Source organism: Bos indicus, chromosome 19 (genome assembly GCF_029378745.1).
Source record: "Bos indicus isolate NIAB-ARS_2022 breed Sahiwal x Tharparkar chromosome 19, NIAB-ARS_B.indTharparkar_mat_pri_1.0, whole genome shotgun sequence".
NCBI classification, from domain to species: Eukaryota; Metazoa; Chordata; class Mammalia; order Artiodactyla; family Bovidae; genus Bos; species Bos indicus.
The window spans coordinates 45524081-45546017 of record NC_091778.1 but is presented as its reverse complement, the minus strand read 5'-3'; the positions used below and the strand labels follow the sequence as shown (position 1 = coordinate 45546017).

Here is a 21937-nt window from a genome sequence, read left to right as displayed (position 1 = left end):
CCTGGCGGGCTACATACAGTCCATGGGGTCGCAAAGAGTCTGACAGGACTGAATGACTAACACACACAAACATCAGTTTCTAAGATATAACACAGGGGGTTGTTAAGTTAACCAGGGAAAAAAAAGGAAAATGATTTTGCAAAAGCAGGCTTTCCAAATGAAAGAAATAAAACTAGAGCTTTATCTTACACCAAATACAAAAAAGAACTTTAGATGCATTAAAATTTTTAAATGTAAAAAAGTGACTTATTTTACAACTAGTGGATAGAGAAGTTCTGGAGATCTAATTCACAACATAGTGAAAGTATGCAATAATACTGTATTATAAACTTCAAAAATGCTGAGAGACTAAATCTTAACCGTTCTCAACACACAAAAAAATGAAATGATAAATATGATGGAGGTTTTAGCTAACACTACTGTAGTGATCATATTGCTATATGTAAAGGTATCAAACCAATAATTTGTACACCTTAATATTGTATGTCAATTGTATCTTGAAATAATTTCATAAAATCTTGTATGAAAATCTAGAAGCCTACATGTACAATGTAAGGATGAGAAAATCTTAACCAAGACTAAAAACTCCAAAGCTGTAACAGAACTATATACGTTAAAAAAATCATTTTGCAATATACACATCTATCAAATGATCATGATGTACACCTTAAACTTATACAATGTTATATGTCAATTATATCTCAGTAAAGCTGAAAAAGGGCTTCCCTGGTAGCTCAGCTGGTAAAGAATCCACCTGCAATACAGGAGACCCCAGTTCGATTCCTGGGTCAGGAAGATCCCCTGGAGAAGGGAACAACTACCCATTCCTATATTCTGGCCTGGAGAATTCCATGGACTGGGGTCCACAGACTCACAAAGAGTCAGACACGACTTTCACTAAAACTGAAGAAAGTTCCATTTTTGGATGGAAAAATAGACCATAAACACAGTTGTTTAGATTAACAATAGATTTTTTTCTAAATGTGCAATGCAGTTGGGAAATCATAGGTTAACAGCTCTACCATACAGAAAATTCTTACAAATTCAAGACAACCCCATAGAAAAATGGCAAGGTCATGCTCCTGCTCAGTCATGTCCGATTCTTTGCGACCCTTTGGACTATAGTCTGCCAGGCTCCCCGTCCATGGGATTTTTCAGCCAGGAATACTGGAGTGGGTTGCTATTTCTTTCTCCAGGGGATATTTCCAACCAGAGATCAAACCTGCAACTCCTGCATTGCAGGCAGATTCTTTACCCGCCGAGCCATTGAAATTCATGAAGAATTACTTGAAATTCATAAGTAGATAGAGAAATGGAACATTAAATAGCAAAATAACATGTCACTTTATACCCACCAGACTTACCAAAATTAAAGGATGCCAAGTCATCACTTTCTGGAAGGAATATGGAGAAAGGTGGATTCTAGGATGTTGTCGGGTATTGTTGAGGGAAGGAGGTGGTGCCACCGCTCTGAAAAGTAACCTGACAATATCTATTAATATTTAAAACCCTTCTACTCTTTAACTGAGCAATCCCACTCTTGTGAATTTATCTGATGGAAATGAAACCACCACTACACAGGGACAAGTGTATGAAAGTGTACAAAGATGCTCAGTGTAGCATTAATAACAAAGACACCGGAAACAGTGAACACCCGTCAGTGAGTGGTTGAATAAAGGATGACACACAATGGAATATTATGCGGTTTTTAAAAAGAATGAGAGCTGTACCAATTGTCTTGGAGCAATCCTCATGAGGAATGGTTGTATAAGAAAAGCAAGATGCAGGAAAGTGTGAATAACGTGAACATGTATTTTTAAGACTAACAACAAAAATATTTCACATATATGTGTATATATATGTGTGAGTATACAATTATATGAGTGTGTTTTTTTTTTTTTAAATGAATGAATACATGGAATTCCCTGGAGGTCCTATGGTTAGGAGTCAGTGCTTTCACTGCTGTGGACCAGGGTTCAGTCTCTGGCTAGGGAACTAAGATCCCACAAACAGTGCAGTGTGGCAAAAAAAAAAAAAAAAAGAGTGAATACCAACTGGGGCTGTAGATATGGATTAGCTGGTCAGGGAAGTAGGAGAGGGAAAACCATGTTATTTTTTTAAGAAGAAGACTGCTTTAAAAATTTGGGGGAAGATTACACTTGTATATGTAGATTAAATTATTTATGATGATATGTGGAAAAAATAAACACATTTGACAAGAATAAAATTGGAAAATATCTATTTCAGACATTCATCATGTTCTGTCTTCTCCTATCAAAAGGAGGTGACATTCCCAGATTTCAGCACCAAAAAAACCCCAAACCCAAAAACCAAAACAAAGTAACAACCAAGAGTTGACTTTTCCTTTGAACCCACACAGTACCCCTTACAAACTCATTCCTATCCCTACACCTGGCCTGGGAACATTAAGAATTATATCTAAATCACGTTTGTCTCCCACAAAGTTTGGGGGTCAGGGGACATTATTATCACAGTTCAGTTCAGTTGCTCAGTTCAGTCACTCAGTTCAAACTCTTTGCGACCCCATGGACTGCAGCATTCCAGGCCTCCCTGTCCATCACCAACTCCCGGAGTTTACTCAAACTCATGTCCATTGAGTCGGTGATGCCATCCAACCATCTCATCCTCTGCTGTCCCCTTCTCCTCCTGCCTTCAATCTTTCCCAGCACACAGGTCACACAGGTCAGCTGAAGGTTAAATATTCAGTAAGTCTCCCTAAGTGCCTGGTTCATTGCTCAGCCTGAAGAATCTGCAGAAAGGAAGTAGATGCTGTGGGCTCTGACCTCATAGAATCTCTTAGAGTAGCAGGCTTCAGATTTTCATGGTCATCGGAATCATGTTTTGGGGGGTGGAGGTGGTGTTCAGATTTGGCAGAACTGGAGACAGGGGACACCATAATCTGCATTTTAAACAGCACTCTTGCGTTATTCTGACCCCATTTTGAGAATCTCCTCTAAACTCAAGATCCACATGGACAATTTCTTTTCATCTCCATTTTAATTTTCAGAGACATCTCAGGCTTATCACATCCAAAATGCAACTCTTTATACCCTCTAAATTTGTCTGCCACCCACCCAACCTTCCCAATCTCAGCAAATGACTCCACATTCCATTGGTTATTCATACTAGGAACGTGGAAGCCGTTCTTGATTCTCTCCTTTTCTTATTAGCAACATCTAATCCATTATATTCGGAGAAGGCAATGGCACCCTACTCCAGTACTCTTGCCTGGAAAATCCCATGGATGGAGGAGTCTGGTAGGCTGCAGTCCATGGGGTTGCTAAGAGTCAGACACGACTGAGTGCCTTCACTTTCACTTTTCCGTTTCATGCATTGGAGAAGGAAATGGCAACCCACTCCAGTGTTCTTGCCTGGAGAATCCCAGGGACGGCAGAACCTGGTGGGCTGCCGTCTATGGGGTCGCACAGAGTCGGACACGACTGAAGTGACTTAGCAGCAGCAGCAATCCATTATCTTACCAAATCCTTCTTCAAAATGTACCTTAAGTTACTTTCTCTCCATATCTATTGTTCTGTCAGTCGCTCAGTCGTGTCTGACTCTTTACAACCCCATGGACGGCAACTACCACCTTAGTCCAGGTCATCACCATTTATCATCTCTCATGGAATTTACTGCAGTAGATGCATTTCTGTTCTTCCCACGTCCATTCTTGCCCCCTTACAATCCATACTCCTTATAGGCAATGACGGAGCTCTTGAAAATGTTAATAGGGTCACATTGCTTTTTTCCTCTAGATCTGCCAAAGACCCCGCCTCGTGTGGCGCTCCAGCTTCTTGCCATGACTTTGAGGTCCTCCTAGGTAAGACAGTCCCTGCCTCCCTTTCTGTTAGAGGACCCTTGACTGAAACCACTGCCTTGGCCAGGCTTAATGATAACCACTTGCATGAGTTGTCTCGCAATAGGAGGTTTCTCCTTCCCTGGTGGCTCAGGCAGTAAAGAATCTACCTGCAGTTCAGGAGACATGGGTTCGATCCCTGGGTTGGGAAGATCCTCTGGGAAGGGAATGGCAACCCGCTCCAATATTCTTGCCTGCAAAATCCCTTGGACAGAGGAGCCCGGCAGGCTACAGTCCATGGGGTCACAAAGAGTCGGACACGACTAAGCTACTCTTTCACTTCACATAAGTAACATGGTGCTGCCACCCAAAACTAACCAGGAAGACTTGGGAGGTGCCCAAAGGAGGGAGTTCATAATATTGTTCTACCAACCTCCCAGACTCCTTTGTGCTGGAATCCATCTTGGCTGAGAGATGTGCACACCACCAGGAAGGACCCTGAGTCAGACCAATATGGACCAAGCGAGATGACTGGCCACAGACAACCCAGAAACTAACCCCATTACCATAAAACCTGAGACTGTGAGCCATGTGGCAGAGCAGTTCACCTGGGTTCCCTTACCTTTCTGCTCTCTGCCTGGGAGCCTCTTCCCAATAGTCTTTTGCTTTATCAGCATGTGTGTCTCCTTGGACAATTCATTTCCGAGTGTAAAACAAGAGCTCAAGTGAACAATGAAAATGTGGGCCCCTTATTTAAAAATTGTTAAGAATTTCAAGATATGTTAGCAGAGTATTAAACCAAGCAAAGAGCCCTTCTGAGTACAGATCCTTGTGCTACTGGCCCTGTCTCTGTCTGGAACTGTCTGCCCCAGTTTATAATAGCCAGCTCTCAGCTCAAATGTCACCTCATCAGAGGTGTCACCTGATTGTCACTGAATTTAAAGTAGGCTCATCCAGTTCTTCTCTATCACATCACTGGGTATAATTTTCTTCCCAGCACCTGGCCATATCTGAAATGATCTCATTTGTTTACTTGAGTATTGTCTGTCTCTCCCCACCTTCTCCCCATGACCAGAATATAAGGTCAATGAAGGACCTTTCTTGCTGTGCTCAGCTCTGTATCTCCAGCAGCTAGAGCAGGGCTACTTCAGACTAGGTACAGGATAAATATTTGATGAATAAAGGAATGAATATGCTAACACAGTCCAGGAAGCTGGTCTAGCATTGACCACCTACCATGGGGGAATCCAATGGCCAGCAGTGTTTCTTTCTTTATATATATATATATATATAATTTTATTTATTTATATATTTTTGACTGTGCTGGGTCTGTGTTACTGCACAGGCTTTTCTCTGGTTGTAGAGAGCAGGGGGCCACTCTAGTTGCGATGCACGGGCTTCTCATTGCGATGGCTTCTCTTGTATGGAGCACAGGCTCTAGGGTTCATGAGCCTAGGTAGTTGTGACTCCAAGACTCGAGCACAGGCTCAGTAGTTGTAGTGCACTAGCTTAGTTGCTCTGCAACATGTGGGATCTTCCTGGATCGGGGATTGATCCTGTGTCTCCTGCATTGGCAGGTGGATTCTTTACCACTGAGCCATCAGGGAAGCCCCCAGTGTTTTCTTTTTATCCTTTGGGTATTGCGAATACCTTAGGCTCTTTTTCTCTCATTGCCTTAATTCTATCCCAAGTCTCACACTTAAGTTCCTATCTTTCCTCTGAGTGAGGAGGGATGAACAGACTGTGTTTGAATCTGATTAGCTGTGTGACCAAGAACAAATTATTTGACCTTTCTGAGACTTGCCTTTTCATCTACCCACTGAGGAATTTTTTTTTCAATTTTAAAATTTTATAATATGTATATATTATTAGTGTAGTTGACTTACAAGGTTTCAGGTGTACAACAAGGTGATTCAGTTATACATATACACATATATAATTTTTCAGATTATTTTCCATTATAAGTTATTACAAGATATTGACTATAGTTCCCCTGTGCTACACAGTAAATCTTTGTTGCTTGAGGCATATCTATTTTTAAAATTAAAAATCTAGCATTCTACTCATGCTAAGTCAAACAAGTGGAGTCAAAATATCATAACTTTTTAGTCTGGCAAAAATTCAGAACTTTACTAAGATATATAATATGCATACTATTTATATATTTGTACACAAAACTTTTGTATTATGCTTGATAAAGGCTTGAGAAAGAATTTTTTAAAAAAAGAAGAGATGGAGAAATGGAAAACAAACTAAATGAAATGGGAGCACTGGATATGAAATAGAAAAAGTGGAACAAGCTAGATAAAAGTAAACGATCATCATCCAGTCCAGTTGTTTTTAAACATGGCTGCTCATTAGAAACATATCTAGAACTCTGGAGAACAGAGCAATAACTGAGCATATGTATTTTTCAAAAAATTTCAAGGTAATTCTGATATGCATCTGGATTTTCAAAAGTGATTACAGGTTTTTCTATTCGATCCTAGTTTTGATGCTATAGGGGCTTCCCAGATGGTGCTAGTGGTAAAGACCCTGCCTGCCAATGCAGGAGATGTGAGAGACACAGGTTTGATCCCTGGGTCAGGAAGATCCCCTGGAGGTGGGCATGGCAAACCACTTCCCTGTTCTTGGGCTTCCCTGGTGGCTCAGACAGTAAAGAATCTGCCTGCAATGCACGAGACCTGGGTTCAAGCCCTGGATTGGGAAGATCCCCTGGAGAAGGGAACAGCTACCCACTGCAGTATTCTTGCCTGGAGAATCCCATGGATGGAGAAGCCTGGTAGGCTGCAGTCCGTGGGGTCGCACAGAGTCGGACACGAATGAAGCGACTTGGCGGTGGCGGCGGCGGCAATATTCTTGCCAGGAGAATTCCATGAACAAAGGAGCCTGGCAGGTCACAGTCCATGGGGTCGCAAAGAATCGAGCATGACTGAACGACTTTCACTTCCCTTGTTGATATAGAGTTCTATTATTTTTCTGTTGACCAATCATGATACATGGTATTAAGTGAGTAATAGTTACATAATCACAATAGTAAAAGATGTTTGTCAGTTTTCACAATCAACAGCCAGAACCGCCCCCCTAAAAAAAGATAATTACAGTTGCAAGCCATAATGGGAACATGATTAACCTAACAATATAAAATAATTACATACAGTTCGAGGGCGTCAAGCAGAGTGATGTAGTAAGTGGAAGTGCATACATGCACATGTTTTCATTCGCCCAGCTAGTCTATGTCATTTGGTTGGTGCATTTAATCAATTTACATTTAAGGTAATTATCAATATGTAAATTCCCCAAGCCAGGCTTGTGAACTTCCAGACGTTCAAGCTGGTTTTAGAAAAGGCAGAGAAACCAGAGATCAAATTACAAACATCCGTTGGATCATCGAAAAAGCAAGAGAGAGTTCCAGAAAAACATCTATTTCTGCTTTATTGACTATGCCAAAGCCTTTGACTATGTGCATCACAGTAAACTGTGGAAAATTCTGAAAGAGATGGGAATACCAGACCACCTGCCCAGACCACCACCTGCCTCTTGTTGCTTCTTCTCTCTGCACTCTAAAGGAGGAAGCTAAGAGGCTCGTGTAAGCTTCCTGATTGGAGGGACTGGGAGTGGGAAACCTAGGTTTTGCTCTGGTGGGCAAGGCCTTGCTCAGTAAAGCTTTAATCCAATCATCTGCTGATGGGTAGGGTGGTACTCCCTCCCTATTGTTTGGCCTGAGGCAACCCAGCCCTGGGGTCTACAGGTTCTATAGTAGGGTTAAAGGCAACCTCCAAGAGGGCTTATGCCAAAAGGGGCCTTCCAGGACTGCTGCTGCCAGTGCCACTGTCCCTATGGTGAGCCCCTGCCAACCCTCACCTCCACAGGAGACCCTCCAACACTAGTAGGTAGTTTTGGTTCAGTCTCCTGTGAGGTCACTACTCCTTTCCTCTGGGTCTTGGCGTACACAAGATTTCATTTGTGCACTCCAAGACTGGAGTCTCTGTTACCCAGAGTCCTGTGGAAGTCCTATAATCAAATCCTGCTGACCTTCAAGGTCAGAGTCCATGGGAATTTCCAGGCCCTTTGTCAGATCCCCAGGCTGGGAAGCCTGATGTGGGGTTCAGAACCTTCACAACTTCTTTGGTATTATTGTTCTCCAGTTTGTGGGCCACCCACCCAGTGGGTAAGGGGTTTGATTTTATTGTGATTGTGCCCCTCCTACCATCTCGCTGCAGCTTCCTCCCTGTCTTTGGATGTGGGATATCTTTTTTTGGTAGGTTCCAGCATCTTTCTGTTGATGGTTATTCAACAGCTAGTTGCAATTTTGGTGCTGATATTTATGTTATCAGCTATTTAGATGATTTTGAGATTAAATATGTGAAAATTAATGAAGGGTTGTTGTTATTGTCATGTTATTGTCATTGCTAAGTCATGCCTGAGTCTTTGCAACCCTGTGGACTGCAGCATGCGAGACTTACCTGTCCTTCACTGTCTCTCAGAGTTTGCTCAGACTCATGTCCATTGTGTCAACGATGGCATCCAACCATCTCATCCTGTCACCCCCTCCTCCTCCTGCTCTCATTCTTTCCAGCATCATGGTCTTTTCCAATGAGTCGGCTCTTTGTATCAGGTGGCCAAATACTGGAGCTTCAGTTTCAGCATCAGTCCTTCCAATGAATACTCAGGGTTGACTTCCTTTAGAACTGACTGGTTTGATCTCCTGGCAGTCCAAGGGTGCAGTCTCCAGCACCACAATTTGAAAGCATCTTCAGCACTCAACCTTTTTTATGGTTCAACTCTCATATCAGTACATGACTACTGGTAAAACCATAGCTTTGACTGTATGGACTTTTGTCAGCAAAGTGATGTCTCTGCTTTTTAACAAGTTGTCTAGATTTGTCATAGTTTTTTTCCCAAGAAGCAAGCATCTTTTAAGTTCATGGCTGCAGTCTCCATCCACAGTGATTTTGGGGTCCAAGAAAATAAAGTCTGTCACTGTTTCTATTTTTTCCCCATCCATTTGCCATGAAGTGATGGGACCGCATGCCATGATCTTAGTTTTTTGAATGTTGAGTTTTAAGCCAGGTTTTTCACTCTCTTCTTTCACCCTCATCAAGAGGCTCTTTAGTTCCTCTTTGTTTTCTTTCTTTTTTTTTTCCCTCTTTGTTTTCTTCTGTTAAAGTGGTATCATCTGCATATCTGTGGTTGATGATATTTCTCCTTACAATCTTGATTCCAGCTTCAGATTCATCCAGCCTGGCATTTCATACGATGTACTCTGCATATAAGTTAAATAAGCAAGGTGACAATATACAGCCTTGATGAACTCTTTTCTCAATTTTGAACGAGCCCATTGTTCCATGTCTGGTTCTAACTGTTGCTTCTTGACCTGCATAAAGTTTTCTCAGGAGACAGATAATGTGGTCTGGTATTCCCATCTCTTTAAGTATTTTCCACAGTTTGTTGTGATCCACAGAGTCAAAGGCTTTAGCATAGTCACTGAAGCAGAAATAGATGTTTTTCTAGAATTCTCTTGCTTGCTCTACAATCCAATGGATGTTGGCAATTTGACTTCTGGTTCCTCTGTCTTTTCTAAATCCCTTCAGGGCTCACCTAGGGGGATGTAGTGGCTTGACGGCTGCATTATCTTTTACCTGATATGGCAGGCAACATTTTTTCATTCACAATATGAACAAGGATCCCAACAGGAAGAGATGTACAGTAAACAAAGGATGTTGCATCCATCAAGTCCACATTATAACCTCCCTAACCACTTCAGTATTCTTGCCTTGAGAACACCATGAACAGTATGAAAAGGCAAAATGATAGGATACTGAAAGAGAAACTCCCCAGGTCAATAGGTGCCCAATATGCTACTGGAGATCAGTGGAGAAATAACTCCAGAAAGAATGAAGGGATGGAGCCAAAGCAAAAAGAATACCCAGCTGTGGATGTGACTGGTGATAGAAGCAAGGTCCGATGCTATAAAGAGCAATATTGCATAGGAACCTGGAATGTCAGGTCCATGAATCAAGGCAAATTGGAAGTGGTCAAACAAGAGATGGCAAGAATGAATGTCGACATTCTAGGAATCAGCGAACTGAAATGGGTGAATTTAACTCAGATGACCATTATATCTACTACTGTGGGCAGGAATCCCTCAGAAGAAATGGAGTGGCTATCATGGTCAACAAAAGAGTCCGAAATGCAGTACTTGGATGCAATCTCAAAAACGACAGAATGATCTCTGTTCGTTTCCAAGGCAAACCATTCAATATCACAGTAATCCAAGTCTATGCCCCAACCAGTAACACTGAAGAAGCTGAAGTTGAATGGTTCTATGAAGACCTACAAGACCTTTTAGAACTAACACTCAAAAAAGATGTCCTTTTCATTATAGGGGACTGGAATGCAAAAGTAGGAAGTCAAGAAACACCTGGAGTAACAGGCAAATTTGGCCTTGGAATACGGAATGAAGCAGGGCAAAGACTAATAGAGTTTTGCCAAGAAAATGCACTGGTCATAACAAACACCCTCTTCCAACAACACAAGAGAAGACTCTACACATGGACATCACCAGATGGTCAACACCCAAATCAGATTGATTATATTCTTTGCAGCCAAAGATGGAGAAGCTCTATACAGTCAGCAAAAACAAGACCAGGAGCTGACTGTGGCTCAGACCATGAACTCCTTATTGCCAGATTCAGACTTAACTTGAAGAAAGTAGGGAAAACCACTAGACCATTCAGGTATGACGTAAATCAAATCCCTTATGATTATACAGTGGAAGTGAGAAATAGATTGAAGGGCCTAGATCTGATAGATAGAGTGCCTGATGAACTATGGAATGAGGTTCGTGACATTGTACAGGAGACAGGGATCAAGACCATTCCCATGGAAAAGAAATGCAAAAAAGCAAAATGGCTGTCTGGGGAGGCCTTACAAATAGCTGTGAAAAGAAGAGAAGCGAAAAGCAAAGGAAAAAAGGAAAGATATAAACATCTGAATGCAGAGTTCCAAAGAATACCAAGGAGAGATAAGAAAGCCTTCTTCAGCGATCAATGCAAAGAAATAGAGGAAAACAACAGAATGGGAAAGACTAGGGATCTCTTCAAGAAAATCAGAGATACCAGAGGAACATTTCATGCAAAGATGGGCTCGATAAAGGACAGAAATGGTATGGACCTAACAGAAGCAGAAGATATTAAGAAGAGATGGCAAGAATACACAGAAGAACTGTACAAAAAAGATCTTCACGACCCAGATAATCACGATGGTGTGATCACTGACCTAGAGCCAGACATCCTGGAATGTGAAGTCAAGTGGGCCTTAGAAAGCATCACTACGAACAAAGCTAGTGGAGGTGATGGAATTCCAGTTGAGCTATTCCAAATCCTGAAAGATGATGCTGTGAAAGGGCGCCAGCAAATTTGGAAAACTCAGCAGTGGCCACGGGACTGGAAAAGGTCAGTTTTCATTCCAATCCCAAAGAAAGGCAATGCCAAAGAATGCTCAAACTACTGCATAATTGCACTCATCTCACACACTAGTAAAGTAATGCTCAAAATTCTCCAAGCCAGGCTTCAGCAGTATGTGAACCGTGAACTTCCTGATGTTCAAGCTGGTTTTAGAAAAGGCAGAGGAAGCAGAGATCAAATTGCCAACATCTGCTGGATCATGGAAAAATCAAGAGAGTTCCAGAAAAGCATCTATTTCTGATTTATTGACTATGCCAAAGCCTTTGACTGTGTGGATCACAGTAAACTGTGGAAAATTCTGAAAGAGATGGGAATACCAGACCACCTAATCTGCCTCTTGAGAAATGTGTATGCAGGTCAGGAAGCAACAGTTAGAACTGGACATGGAACAGTTTCCATGTCCAAATAGGAAAAGGAGTACGTCAAGGCTGTATATTGTCACTCTGTTTATTTAACTTATATGCAGAGTACATCATGAGAAATGCTGGACTGGAAGAAACACAAGCTGGAATCAAGATTGCCAGGAGAAATATCAATAACCTCAGATATGCAGATGATACCACCCTTATGGCAGAAAGTGAAGAGGAACTAAAAAGCCTCTTGATGAAAGTGAAAGTGGAGAGTGAAAAAGTTGGCTTAAAGCTCAACATTCAGAAAACGAAGATCATGGCATCCGGTCCCATCACTTCATGGGAAATAGATGGGGAAACAGTGGAAACAGGGTCAGACTTTTATTTTGGGGGGCTCCAAAATCACTGCAGATGGTGACTGCAGCCATGATATTAAAAGACGCTTACTCCTTGGAAGGAAAGTTATGACCAACCTAGATAGCATATTCAAAAGCAGAGACATTACTTTGCCAACAAAGGTTCATCTAAAGGCTATGGTTTTTCCTGTGGTCATGTATGGATGTGAGAGTTGGACTGTGAAGAAGGCTGAGCGCCGAAGAATTGATGTTTTTGAACTGTGGTATTGGAGAAGACTCTTGAGAGTCCCTTGGACTGCAAGGAGATCCAACCAGTCCATTCTGAAGGAGATCAGTCCTGGGATTTCTTTGGAAGGAATGATGCTAAAGCTGAAACTCCAGTACTTTGGCCACCTCATACAAAGAGTTGACTCATTGGAAAAGACTGATGCTGGGAGGGATTGGGGGCAGGAGGAGAAGGGGACGACAGAGGATGAGATGGCTGGATGGCATCACTGACTCGATGGATATGAGTCTGGGTGAACTCTGGGAGTTGGTGATGGACAGGGACACCTGGTGTGCTACAATTCATGGGGTGGCAAAGAGTCAGACACGACTGAGCGACTGATCTGATCTGATCTGAACAGGGAGCCCTAAGGGAATTCAGGTTGTAACAGAATGTCCATGGCTGCAGCCATGCCCAAGGGTTCACCCTCAGGAAACTCAGGATGAGAAAGCACAGGATACCGGCACCAGAGAGCTGAGGTGCATTATCACTGAGCCCAGACTCTTGCATCTTCCCATACATAGAAAAGTGCTAACTTCTTTAACTTGAGGTATCTGGTTTTCTTTAATTAATAGTAATCTTTTGATGTCCTGACTACCTGGTTTACTGCAAAAACTTCTATAGATTCTGGCTCTTCCCCTCCCCCCCTCTTCAGAGAAGTTCCTCAGAGTGACCTGAGAGTCCTATCTCTCAGGCTTGAAGTCCTCAGAATATCTGCTAAATAAAACATGCTGTGCTTAGTTGCTCAGTTGTGTCCAACTGTTTGTGACCATAGACCATAGACCATAGACCATGGACTGTAGCCTGCCAGGCTCCTCTGTCCATCGGGATTCTCCAGGCAAGAATACTGGAGTGGGTTGCCATGCCCTCCTCCAGGGGATCTTCCCAACCCAGGGATCGAACCCACATCTCCTGCATTGCAGGCAGATTCTTTACCCTCTGAGCCACCAGGGAAGTCAGAATAAAGCATTAACTCTTAACTTTTAGGTTGTGCTTTTTTGTTGTTGTTGTTCCAGCCTCCAGATGGTACAGTCTCTCACTGGGGGAAGCCCAACTCTGTGATCAGAATGTTGCCATCTACCAAAACTTCCCATTTTCAGCATATCTCCCTCTTTTGCTATCACATGAAGCCTCACTGGTTCAGTCTTTTCAGAGACCAACCCTCCAGTTGTTACCTGGGTGGGAAAGGGATTTACAGTCTAACTGCTCCCTGAACTGCTTTGTAACCAGTCCTCTTGTTTTTAACCCCATTTACACCCTCACCTTCAGTGGTACCTGGCAATTCCAGGTCTTGAGCTTCTCTGCTACACCTTAGCTTCAATCAATTTGTTTCCTGGCTTCTCTACTCCAAGACTTTGTTTCTCCATTCTGCTAAAGCCATTTCCATTTATCTATGCTCTCCAGCTTCCAAATGTTGTTGACATCACATCACTTATTTGCTATTGTCCCGTCTTCAGATCTGTTTGTTCATGGGAGCTTATGCCCTTCTCATCCTTTTAAGTGTCATTTCAGTGGGGTTGGCAGAGGGAGAAGAGGTAAATGTGTCTTGTGACTGCATGGAATTCAATCTACCCTATTTACCCTCAAGTCTCTTTATAAAATGTTTCAATTATGTGTGTTCTGCCTCTCCTTAAATAGAGAGCTCTTTTCACTGCTTAGCATTGTATTCTGCTTGGACTGGGGGTAACGTGAGGCAGAGGGTAATAACAAAGGAATAGAAGATACACACGTTCTCAAAACATTTCATTTGACTCTCTCAGGGTAGGGTAAGAGCCATTTTTCCAACGTGTGATTTCTGTCAACTACTATTTTCAAGGTGGCACTAGTGGTAAAGACCCCACCTGCCAACGCAAGAGAAGTTAGAGATGCAGGGGTTCTGTCCCTGGGTTGGGAAGATCCCCTGCAGGAGGATACTGGCAACCCACTCCTGTATTCTTGCCTGGAGAATCTCATGGGCATAGCAGCTTGGCAGGCTACAGTCCATAGGGTTGCACAGAGATGGACAAAACTAAAGCGACTTGGCACATCACACTCTTCTTTTAAAAGTCCTGCCACCTCTCCTGTTTTATGTATTTTGGCTAAGGAGGCTGGAGGGCTAGGTGTGGTGCTCAGGAAGTTCAAAGGATGGAAAAATCTGATTCATAAACCATACAAAGTCAGTGCTGGGCAGGGGCAGTAGAGATTACCGAATTCAATTTTCTTATTTTTAAAATAAATTTATTCAATTGGAGGCTAATTACTTTACAATATTGTAATGGTTTTGCCATACATTGCCAAGAATCACACACTCCAGTACTCTTGCCTGGAAAATCCCATGGACGGGGAGCCTGGTAGGCTGCAGTCCATGGGGTCGCTAAGTGTCGGACACGACTGAGCGACGTCACTTTCACTTTTCACTTTCATGCATTGGAGAAGGAAATGGCAACCCACTCCCGTGTTCTTGCCTGGAGAATCTCAGGGACGGGAGAGCCTGGTGGGCCACTGTCTATGGGGTCGCACAGAGTTGGGCACGACTGACGTGACTTAGCAGCAGCAGCAGCAGCCATGAATCAGCCACGGATGTACATGTGTCCCCCATCCTAACCTCCCTCCCACCTCCCTCCCTGTCCCATCCCTCTGGATCATCCCAGTGCACCAGCCCCGAGCACCCTAATTTCCTTATTTTTTAAAAAAGGAAACTTAAGTCCAGAGAGCTGTAGTTTATTTGGATCAACTGTGGTCTCTTGAGAAATACTCTCAAGCGATCGCTTGAAAATGCCACGTTATTAGCAGTCTTTGGCCCTTTGGGTCTAAAGGTTCTCTCGGTCCCAAAGCAGCGTGCCCCTTGCTGCTTCTTGGATCAAAGGTCGTTTCGGAGGTCGTTGCTCTCATCACCCTGTTTGTTTTTTTTTCCCCCTAGCACTCGTTAACTTTTAAAATTATGTAATTATTTTATTATTTATCTCATTTTCCCCACTGGAATATAGGCCTTGTGAGAGAAGGGCTATTTCCTGTCTGGTTCGACGATTAATCTTCAAGGTAAACAAGGATTCTAAACTAAGAAGTCTGGCTCCAAAATCTGCGCTTTCGGCCACTACATTATGCTGTTATTTGGTGAAGAAAGTAGAGGGTGGGCTTCTGTGTATTCAGGCAAACAAGCGGACAAAAAGAGAAACCACTAACAGAAACGAGCTGAAGAAAAACATCCGGATCCAGGAGCTCAGCGCCCGCTCGTGACCTTTCTCTCCGGAAGCGCTTGCGGCCCTCTAGCGCGAGTACGCACGCGCGGCGCCGGGGTCGCTTTGGGTCGCGCGCGAAACCGAGACGCGAGGGAAGGTTCCGCCTCCAGGACAGAAAGGCGCCTGCGCCGTCGGGGCCCTGGTCGGGATACGCATTCTCGCTTCCTCCCTCCCTCGCCTGCGCGCGCGGGTGGGCGTGGGAGGAGGCGGGGAACACAGAAGGAGAGCGAGGGGGCGGGTGTCGCGGGAGGGAAGGAGCGAACCGGAGAGCGTCGTCCTGAGAGCAGTGAAGGCGGCAAAATGGCGGACCGCTTCTCCCGCTTCAACGAGGACCGAGACTTTCAGGTAAACACGGGCGTCGCCGAGGTCCGGGGAAGGCGCTGGCCGAACCAGAACCTCCTCATCCCCCACTCCCAGTTTTCTTTCGCTCGGGGCTCTGCTGTGGCTTCCGAACCTGCTCCCTTTTCTCCCGCCTCCGATTCCTCTAGGGGCCTCCGGGTTTGAGGCGAGGCCGCATCTTCTCTCACTCTGTATCTTACGTCTTTAACTCGGGCCGCTGGGTTTGCGGCCTCGTCCTGTTTGGCCTGCGGGTTTGGGAGCCCCAGCCTGGCCGCTGGGTGGGGTGGCTGTGCTGCCCTCGGGTGTGCCCAGCGTGTGCGGGCGCTGGGATGGCTCCCAGGGGAAAGCGGGGGGGGGGGGGGGGGGAGGTTTTGGGGCGAGTGTTGCTGAGACTGGGGCTCCTAAACCCCTGGATTTTGCTCGCACGGCTCTTCATGGGATCGGTCTCCCTCCTTGCTCACTGTAACAAGTCGCTTTCATTGTCTATTTTTCCATTTCCTCACCCGGAAAAAGGGGGCTTTAGTTATCAGACGCCTCCATGGTTAGTCAAACATTGAGATTTCCCAGAGCGTAAATGTTGCTGTTGTCATTACGTCGTTAAATGGGCTTGCAAAACAGTAAGTTACAGGAGGATGGTCGATGTAAGCTTAGCCCCAAATGCTACCTTGAGAGATTGTAGAAAGCGTCATGATAATGGACTTTACAAGCGGGTGGTGACTGCTACCAACAGCTTGATTTTTCTTTTCTTCAGTTGCAAACGTTGTATGGAAAAATGTCCTTGCCGTGGCCAGCATGATTGAGGAAAAAATTAAGGCCAAATTAGAACAACACGTCTTTCGGCTGCTTCGAGTACCTTCCTGTTGAGCGTTGTTAACGCAGAAATCTCAGCGACTAAAAGGGATTTAGTAGAGATGGGCTATTTCTAGGGTAAAAGACGTCCTTAGTCTCAAAGAAACCCCTGCATTACTGCCGCAGACCCTGGCAACAGCAGTTTGGTTCAAGGGATGAACGTCCGAACTCAAGTTATTATCCCGCTGCAGCTCTTTCTCAAAGTTACGTGGGAATACTCTAGGTAGGTTTAGGAAGGTAGTTTGAAGGGTTTGAATTCCGCCGAATGTTTGGGTTGGTAACTAAACAGGTAAAGCATTGAAGGCAACAATGTAACAATCTAGCAGCTAGAACGCTGAAGAGAAGTTTTGCAACAGTAGAAGACCTAAGGCTGTTGAAAAGCCTTGTGATCATGCGCCTGCTGAATAGCTGCAGCACAATACAGGATCTCAAGGTGTTTAAGGCTGGAATGCAGGTCCTGGAAAGTTTAAAGCAGTTCTTATTAGCTATTTGATCCTTGGGAAAGGTGAGGTTTTTTGTTTGTTTTTTAGGGAGCACCATAAAATAAGAGTAGGCTGCAAGATGTGGGGGTTTTATTGGTAGTTTTTAAGGAGACATGTTGATAATTAAAATCTTCTAGTGCTTTTCAGAATTTGAAGGTCACTTAAAATTGAAAATAGATAATACGGACAAATAAGTTTTGTGGGAAAATGTTAATTAACCACAGGATTTCAGCAGTGTTGAACAGGCAGGATTTTTAGGACCTTAAAAGATTTGAAAACTGGAGAACAGAAAATGAATGCAGTCACCTGAATAAATTGAGGAAAGCTTCTTTTTCAAGTTAAATGACTTTCTCTTCTCATGCTTTAGTTGTGTATATATGATATGCTTTTGGTTGCTTGGTAGGCCTTTGAAGATATTACATATGTTTTATCTTCTGCTTCTATATTGGTATAGCCAATTTCTGCTGTATTGTGTCAGCCGGGTAAATGTTGGTTTTTAAGATTCACATGTCCCAGCATTATGGGTAAATAGGATATTAGTAATGAAAACCTATTAGACAATTACAGGATGCTAAAACTTCTGTAAATTATTGTGCTAACATTTTTTTTAATCATTCATTTTAAAATATTTTAAGTACTATTTTTTCTGAGTGTTTCAATAAAGGGGAAAATGTAGGTGAATTTTCATTAATGATGTCATTTGATTTAAAGTTATTGGAGAGAAAATGCCCTAGGAAGCTCCTGCATATAGCTTATCTGAAACATTGTTCAAGCTCAGGTTATTCAAAATTAACTTGGCCTTTTAAGGCTTTAAGTGATAAATGAGGTGAAGCTACTCAGTGCACTTGAAAACAAATCCAAAGTAGGTTTCCAGATACAGTACATGATCCTGTTTCTTTAAACAGATCTTCTAGCAGTGGAAATTTTTCTGTGCACCTTCTCTGGTAAGTTCTAGATGACTATCATTTTCTTTGCCTTTAATTTGGCAAGGGAATTTAGAATTGTAGAATTTCACTCTTTACCAGTTTACCATGAGGTGCAAATTTTGGAGAGTTTAAGGGTTGTCTCTTGAATTTAGTATGGAGTCAGAGGAGGCTTCACTATTAGATTTTTTTTTTTCACTATTAAATTTTGTGAACACTTAAAAGTTTCAAAGGTGTTTTATATAATATAGAGAGGAGCCTAATTGGCATATTACTTGAAGCACTTAATGAATATAAAGAGTAATCATTATTATCAGGGATATGTTTGAAAGCATTTGATAACTTCATTTTAATAATAAACAGGTACTATTCTGTGGACTTTACATATGTTGTCTCCTAATCTTCCAATAACTCTATGAGGTGCGTAGTGTTATTCTTACTTTCAAACTATCTGTACCTGAGGCAGCTCAGGTACAGATAGTTAAATAACTTGGCCAAGTATCCGCAGCTGGTAATGGCAGAACCAGGATTTAGACTCCTGCTTTTTGACTTTGAACCTGTGCTCATGACCAATAACTTTACTGGCAATTGTGTATTTTACATAACTGTAACTGAGTCATCAAATATGGAGGATAAACTTATAGGTCACAAAGAATAAATGAGCTTTCAGAGAGGTGATACAATTACAGTTTCTACTCTGTTGCATTTTGTCCAGATCTGTTTCTTGTTGGTCTCCCAAGGGCTTCTAGGAAGGCTTCTGACAGTGATGTTACCCTTTGTCATAGAGGATATATTGTTAACTCTTGTCTTAGTTCTGACATTATTTAAAAATACCCCCTTTAAGTGGTGTTTTATCTTTGGAAACCTTTGTGGTTTGGGCTGATGTATTTATTTTTTAAATGTTTTAAGAGTTTTAACTACTTCTTTAAGAATCTGACCTCAATTTCTGAATGAGACATGACTTCTGCCTACATTTACCAGATTAAGGCATATTTGTTCACAGATTGAAATGTTACAGAAACTAGTGGAAAATAGCATGGTATAATTTACAAATGTAGATATATTTTCAACACTTTGAATTCCAAGTTCACTAAAGAAAGTATTTTTTGTACTGTGATGTATAGCAAGCAATGAGGTATATATACACACTGCTTAGCATTTAGTGGTTGCGCAGCTATTAATGATGATGCAGCTGAATGTTAGTGAGGAAATGTTCCTCAGCTTGTGTGCTTGCAGAGGACTGGTGATTTCAAGTAGCTTCTCATTTCCTCTTGTTCTGAATGCATTCTGCTTGAGGTTTCTAATGAAAAGGAGCTACGGTAATAGATCAGTAGGTGATAAAGTAATGAAAAAAACAACTATCTTAAAGGTCATAATAAAAGTGTAGAAATTACCCAAGAACTTTCTGTAACGTATATAGTAATCATAGTGGTACACAGCAATAAGCTATATAACTTTTATGTAGTATGTTTTTTGTGTTTCATATGTGACACCAGGATGTGACCTTCAGATAATTCTTAAGTGAGACCATTGTCAGGAGGTTTACAGTTTTAAAATATTTAGGTCATAGAAGTATATTAATATATTTTCTATGTGGGACTGTGTAATACAGTTGGCATTCTGATGCAGACATGCCAGAGATCACACATGGGCAAATGTTCTAACCTCTGTTTCCTATCATCTGAAAGATACCACTGCTGTGAAAATCATTGTCAGCTTTGCTTAGGATATTGTAACTTATGCAAAATCATTACTGTTTCGATTCCCATACACATAATAATAGGTGGAAAGGCCTGGAATCAAGGCTGTACAAACTTCAGTATACTTACCATGCATTGGTATAGTTATTAGCAAATGCACCATTACTGGTTAGTATATTCTCAAGGGATTAAGAGTGACCAAAGTAAGGTAAACATAAAAGAAGTCTCCCTAGTTGTGATGTCAAGGGTACAGGGTATATATTTAAGGCAAAAGGCATTTAAAAACATGAGACATATTAAGAAATAACATCAGAGAGAAAGACATTTATTACAACCTTCCTCGAAGGGAGGATGGGGTTGGCAAGAACTGTGATCATAGGGCTTCATTTGATGGCAGCCTTACTTATTTCATTTTAAAGTAGGTATGGAAGACCAAGAAGAAAGATATCTAGATAAATATATCATTAGGCTGAGTGCCAATAAAGTTATGGAAAAATAAATGTTCTGTTGTAGTCCTTCCGTTTATTTTGTATATGTCACAAACTTCTCATTAAAGTACTGCGAGAGATATTTTTATTACATTTTCTCAGGTCTATTTATAAGTTAAATAACCAGAACTAACATTTGTGACTTAAAAAAATTTTAAAAGCATATATAACTGGCTACCTCGATTGTGCTGCTTCATCTCTGGGATAATTTCCATATCAATTCAATCTATTTGGATAACATGATAAAATGAATAAAGGACGGTTTGTTTTCTTGATGTGGTCAAGATTACCATTTTCGGAAAAAAAGCAAAAGTTCATGAAATCTTGAACCCCTCCATGTAGAGGTTTCATCTTTGCTCTTGTGACTTAATAAGTTTCTAATGTTTTATTAATGAAAATGAATTCCAGCTTGAGGTAGACATCCAGTTCTTGAATTCTGTTAAAATTCCTTCCTTGAAACTACTTGATACTTATATGTCTGGCATTCTCTTTTCATATTAGCACTGCCATTTAGTATTAAGTGAAAGCTGACTCATGGCAGTTACTAAAGGCATTACAAATGACCACCACAAATACTGAAAGAAGGCATTGATTTGATATTGCAGTGAATACCAGAAGATGTTGTAATGATTTTCCAGTTATAAAAAGTGAATTGTCCATTTAACTGTGGAAGTCTAACCAAATGTGCTTAATACATGTTGTATTAATCAGTGCAAAAAATTAAATATGCCCAAGCTGAATATAGTGTATTGTTATGCCTATACAAAATGATTTCTTTGAGATTTAACATACACTTAGTATTTTATATCTAATTTAGGAATGTTTGGGAAAAAAAAGTATAGCTAAAGTTATTTTGGCATTGTACACAAGTTAAATGTTTTAGTATGTACTATAGTGAGTAAGAAATTAACATTTGGGCCCCAAACAGAGTTTCCTGTTATTTGCCTGAATTCTTCTTTTTACCAACAATGTTAGAGTAAGGTAAATCTTGTATTTTGTGTCACTCAAGTGACCAGAAAGTTACCTTTGTAATATTACATTTACTCTTGTCTCATGAGTTTCCAATTATTTTTGTGATCCTTGCTAAAGCATTTTATGTTGATTTCAAGGGGGGATTTCAGTTTATGTCTCTGTTTATTAGAACTGGAATACAAAATAGCTCTCCAGGTTTAAAGTTATTATAGAGAAAAGTGATTGATCATGTTCTGTATCTGACATTTTAAATAATGATTGTTGGAAAAGTCAGTATTCATATCTCATGGTTCATTCAATATTATTTTTCCAGAGTTGATGAGAGGGAGAGGCTTAATTTTTCACCCTTTTTATAGGCAGTACTGATAAAATCAATCAATTAATATGATACTTTAGGTCTTGACTATAGAAGAAACTAAAGCTGATGCTTGTGGATTATATGCTGTAGTGTCAATAACTTATCTTGTTCCTATGAGTAAAATTATGGAGTATAAAAGGGACAAAAGTAGTTGAAAATCTAATTAATACTACTTTAGGGATTCATCTGCACAAGAGATACAAAAAGGTATATTTACTTCAGAAATATTTTTTAGAATATAAGTTAATTTTTTTGAAAAGTCGTTAAAACAGTATTTGAAGTGTTTGTTTTAGGAATAGTATATATGATTATGTCTTTGGGGGAGTTGATTAAGAAGTGGTGTTTTTCAGG

At 41.5% G+C, this 21937-nt stretch overlaps 1 protein-coding gene across 7 annotated transcripts in view; it reads left to right on the top strand.

Moving 5' to 3' along the window:
• The first annotated feature begins 15607 nt into the window (after positions 1-15607).
• Positions 15608-21937, top strand: part of GPATCH8 (G-patch domain containing 8) — a 95134-nt gene continuing 88804 nt past the window's right edge. For 2 of the 7 annotated variants that reach the window (XM_019980814.2, XM_070773615.1), the window contains exon 1: positions 15781-15820. Coding sequence is in view for 2 of the 7 variants with exons in the window: in XM_019980810.2 (XP_019836369.2) it covers positions 15776-15820 (45 nt within the window). In the remaining 5 variants the exon portion in view is untranslated. Of the gene's footprint in view, positions 15821-21937 lie in introns of all 7 variants that reach the window. The other 5 variants (XM_019980810.2, XM_019980811.2, XM_070773617.1 and 2 more) reach the window with 5 other exon arrangements.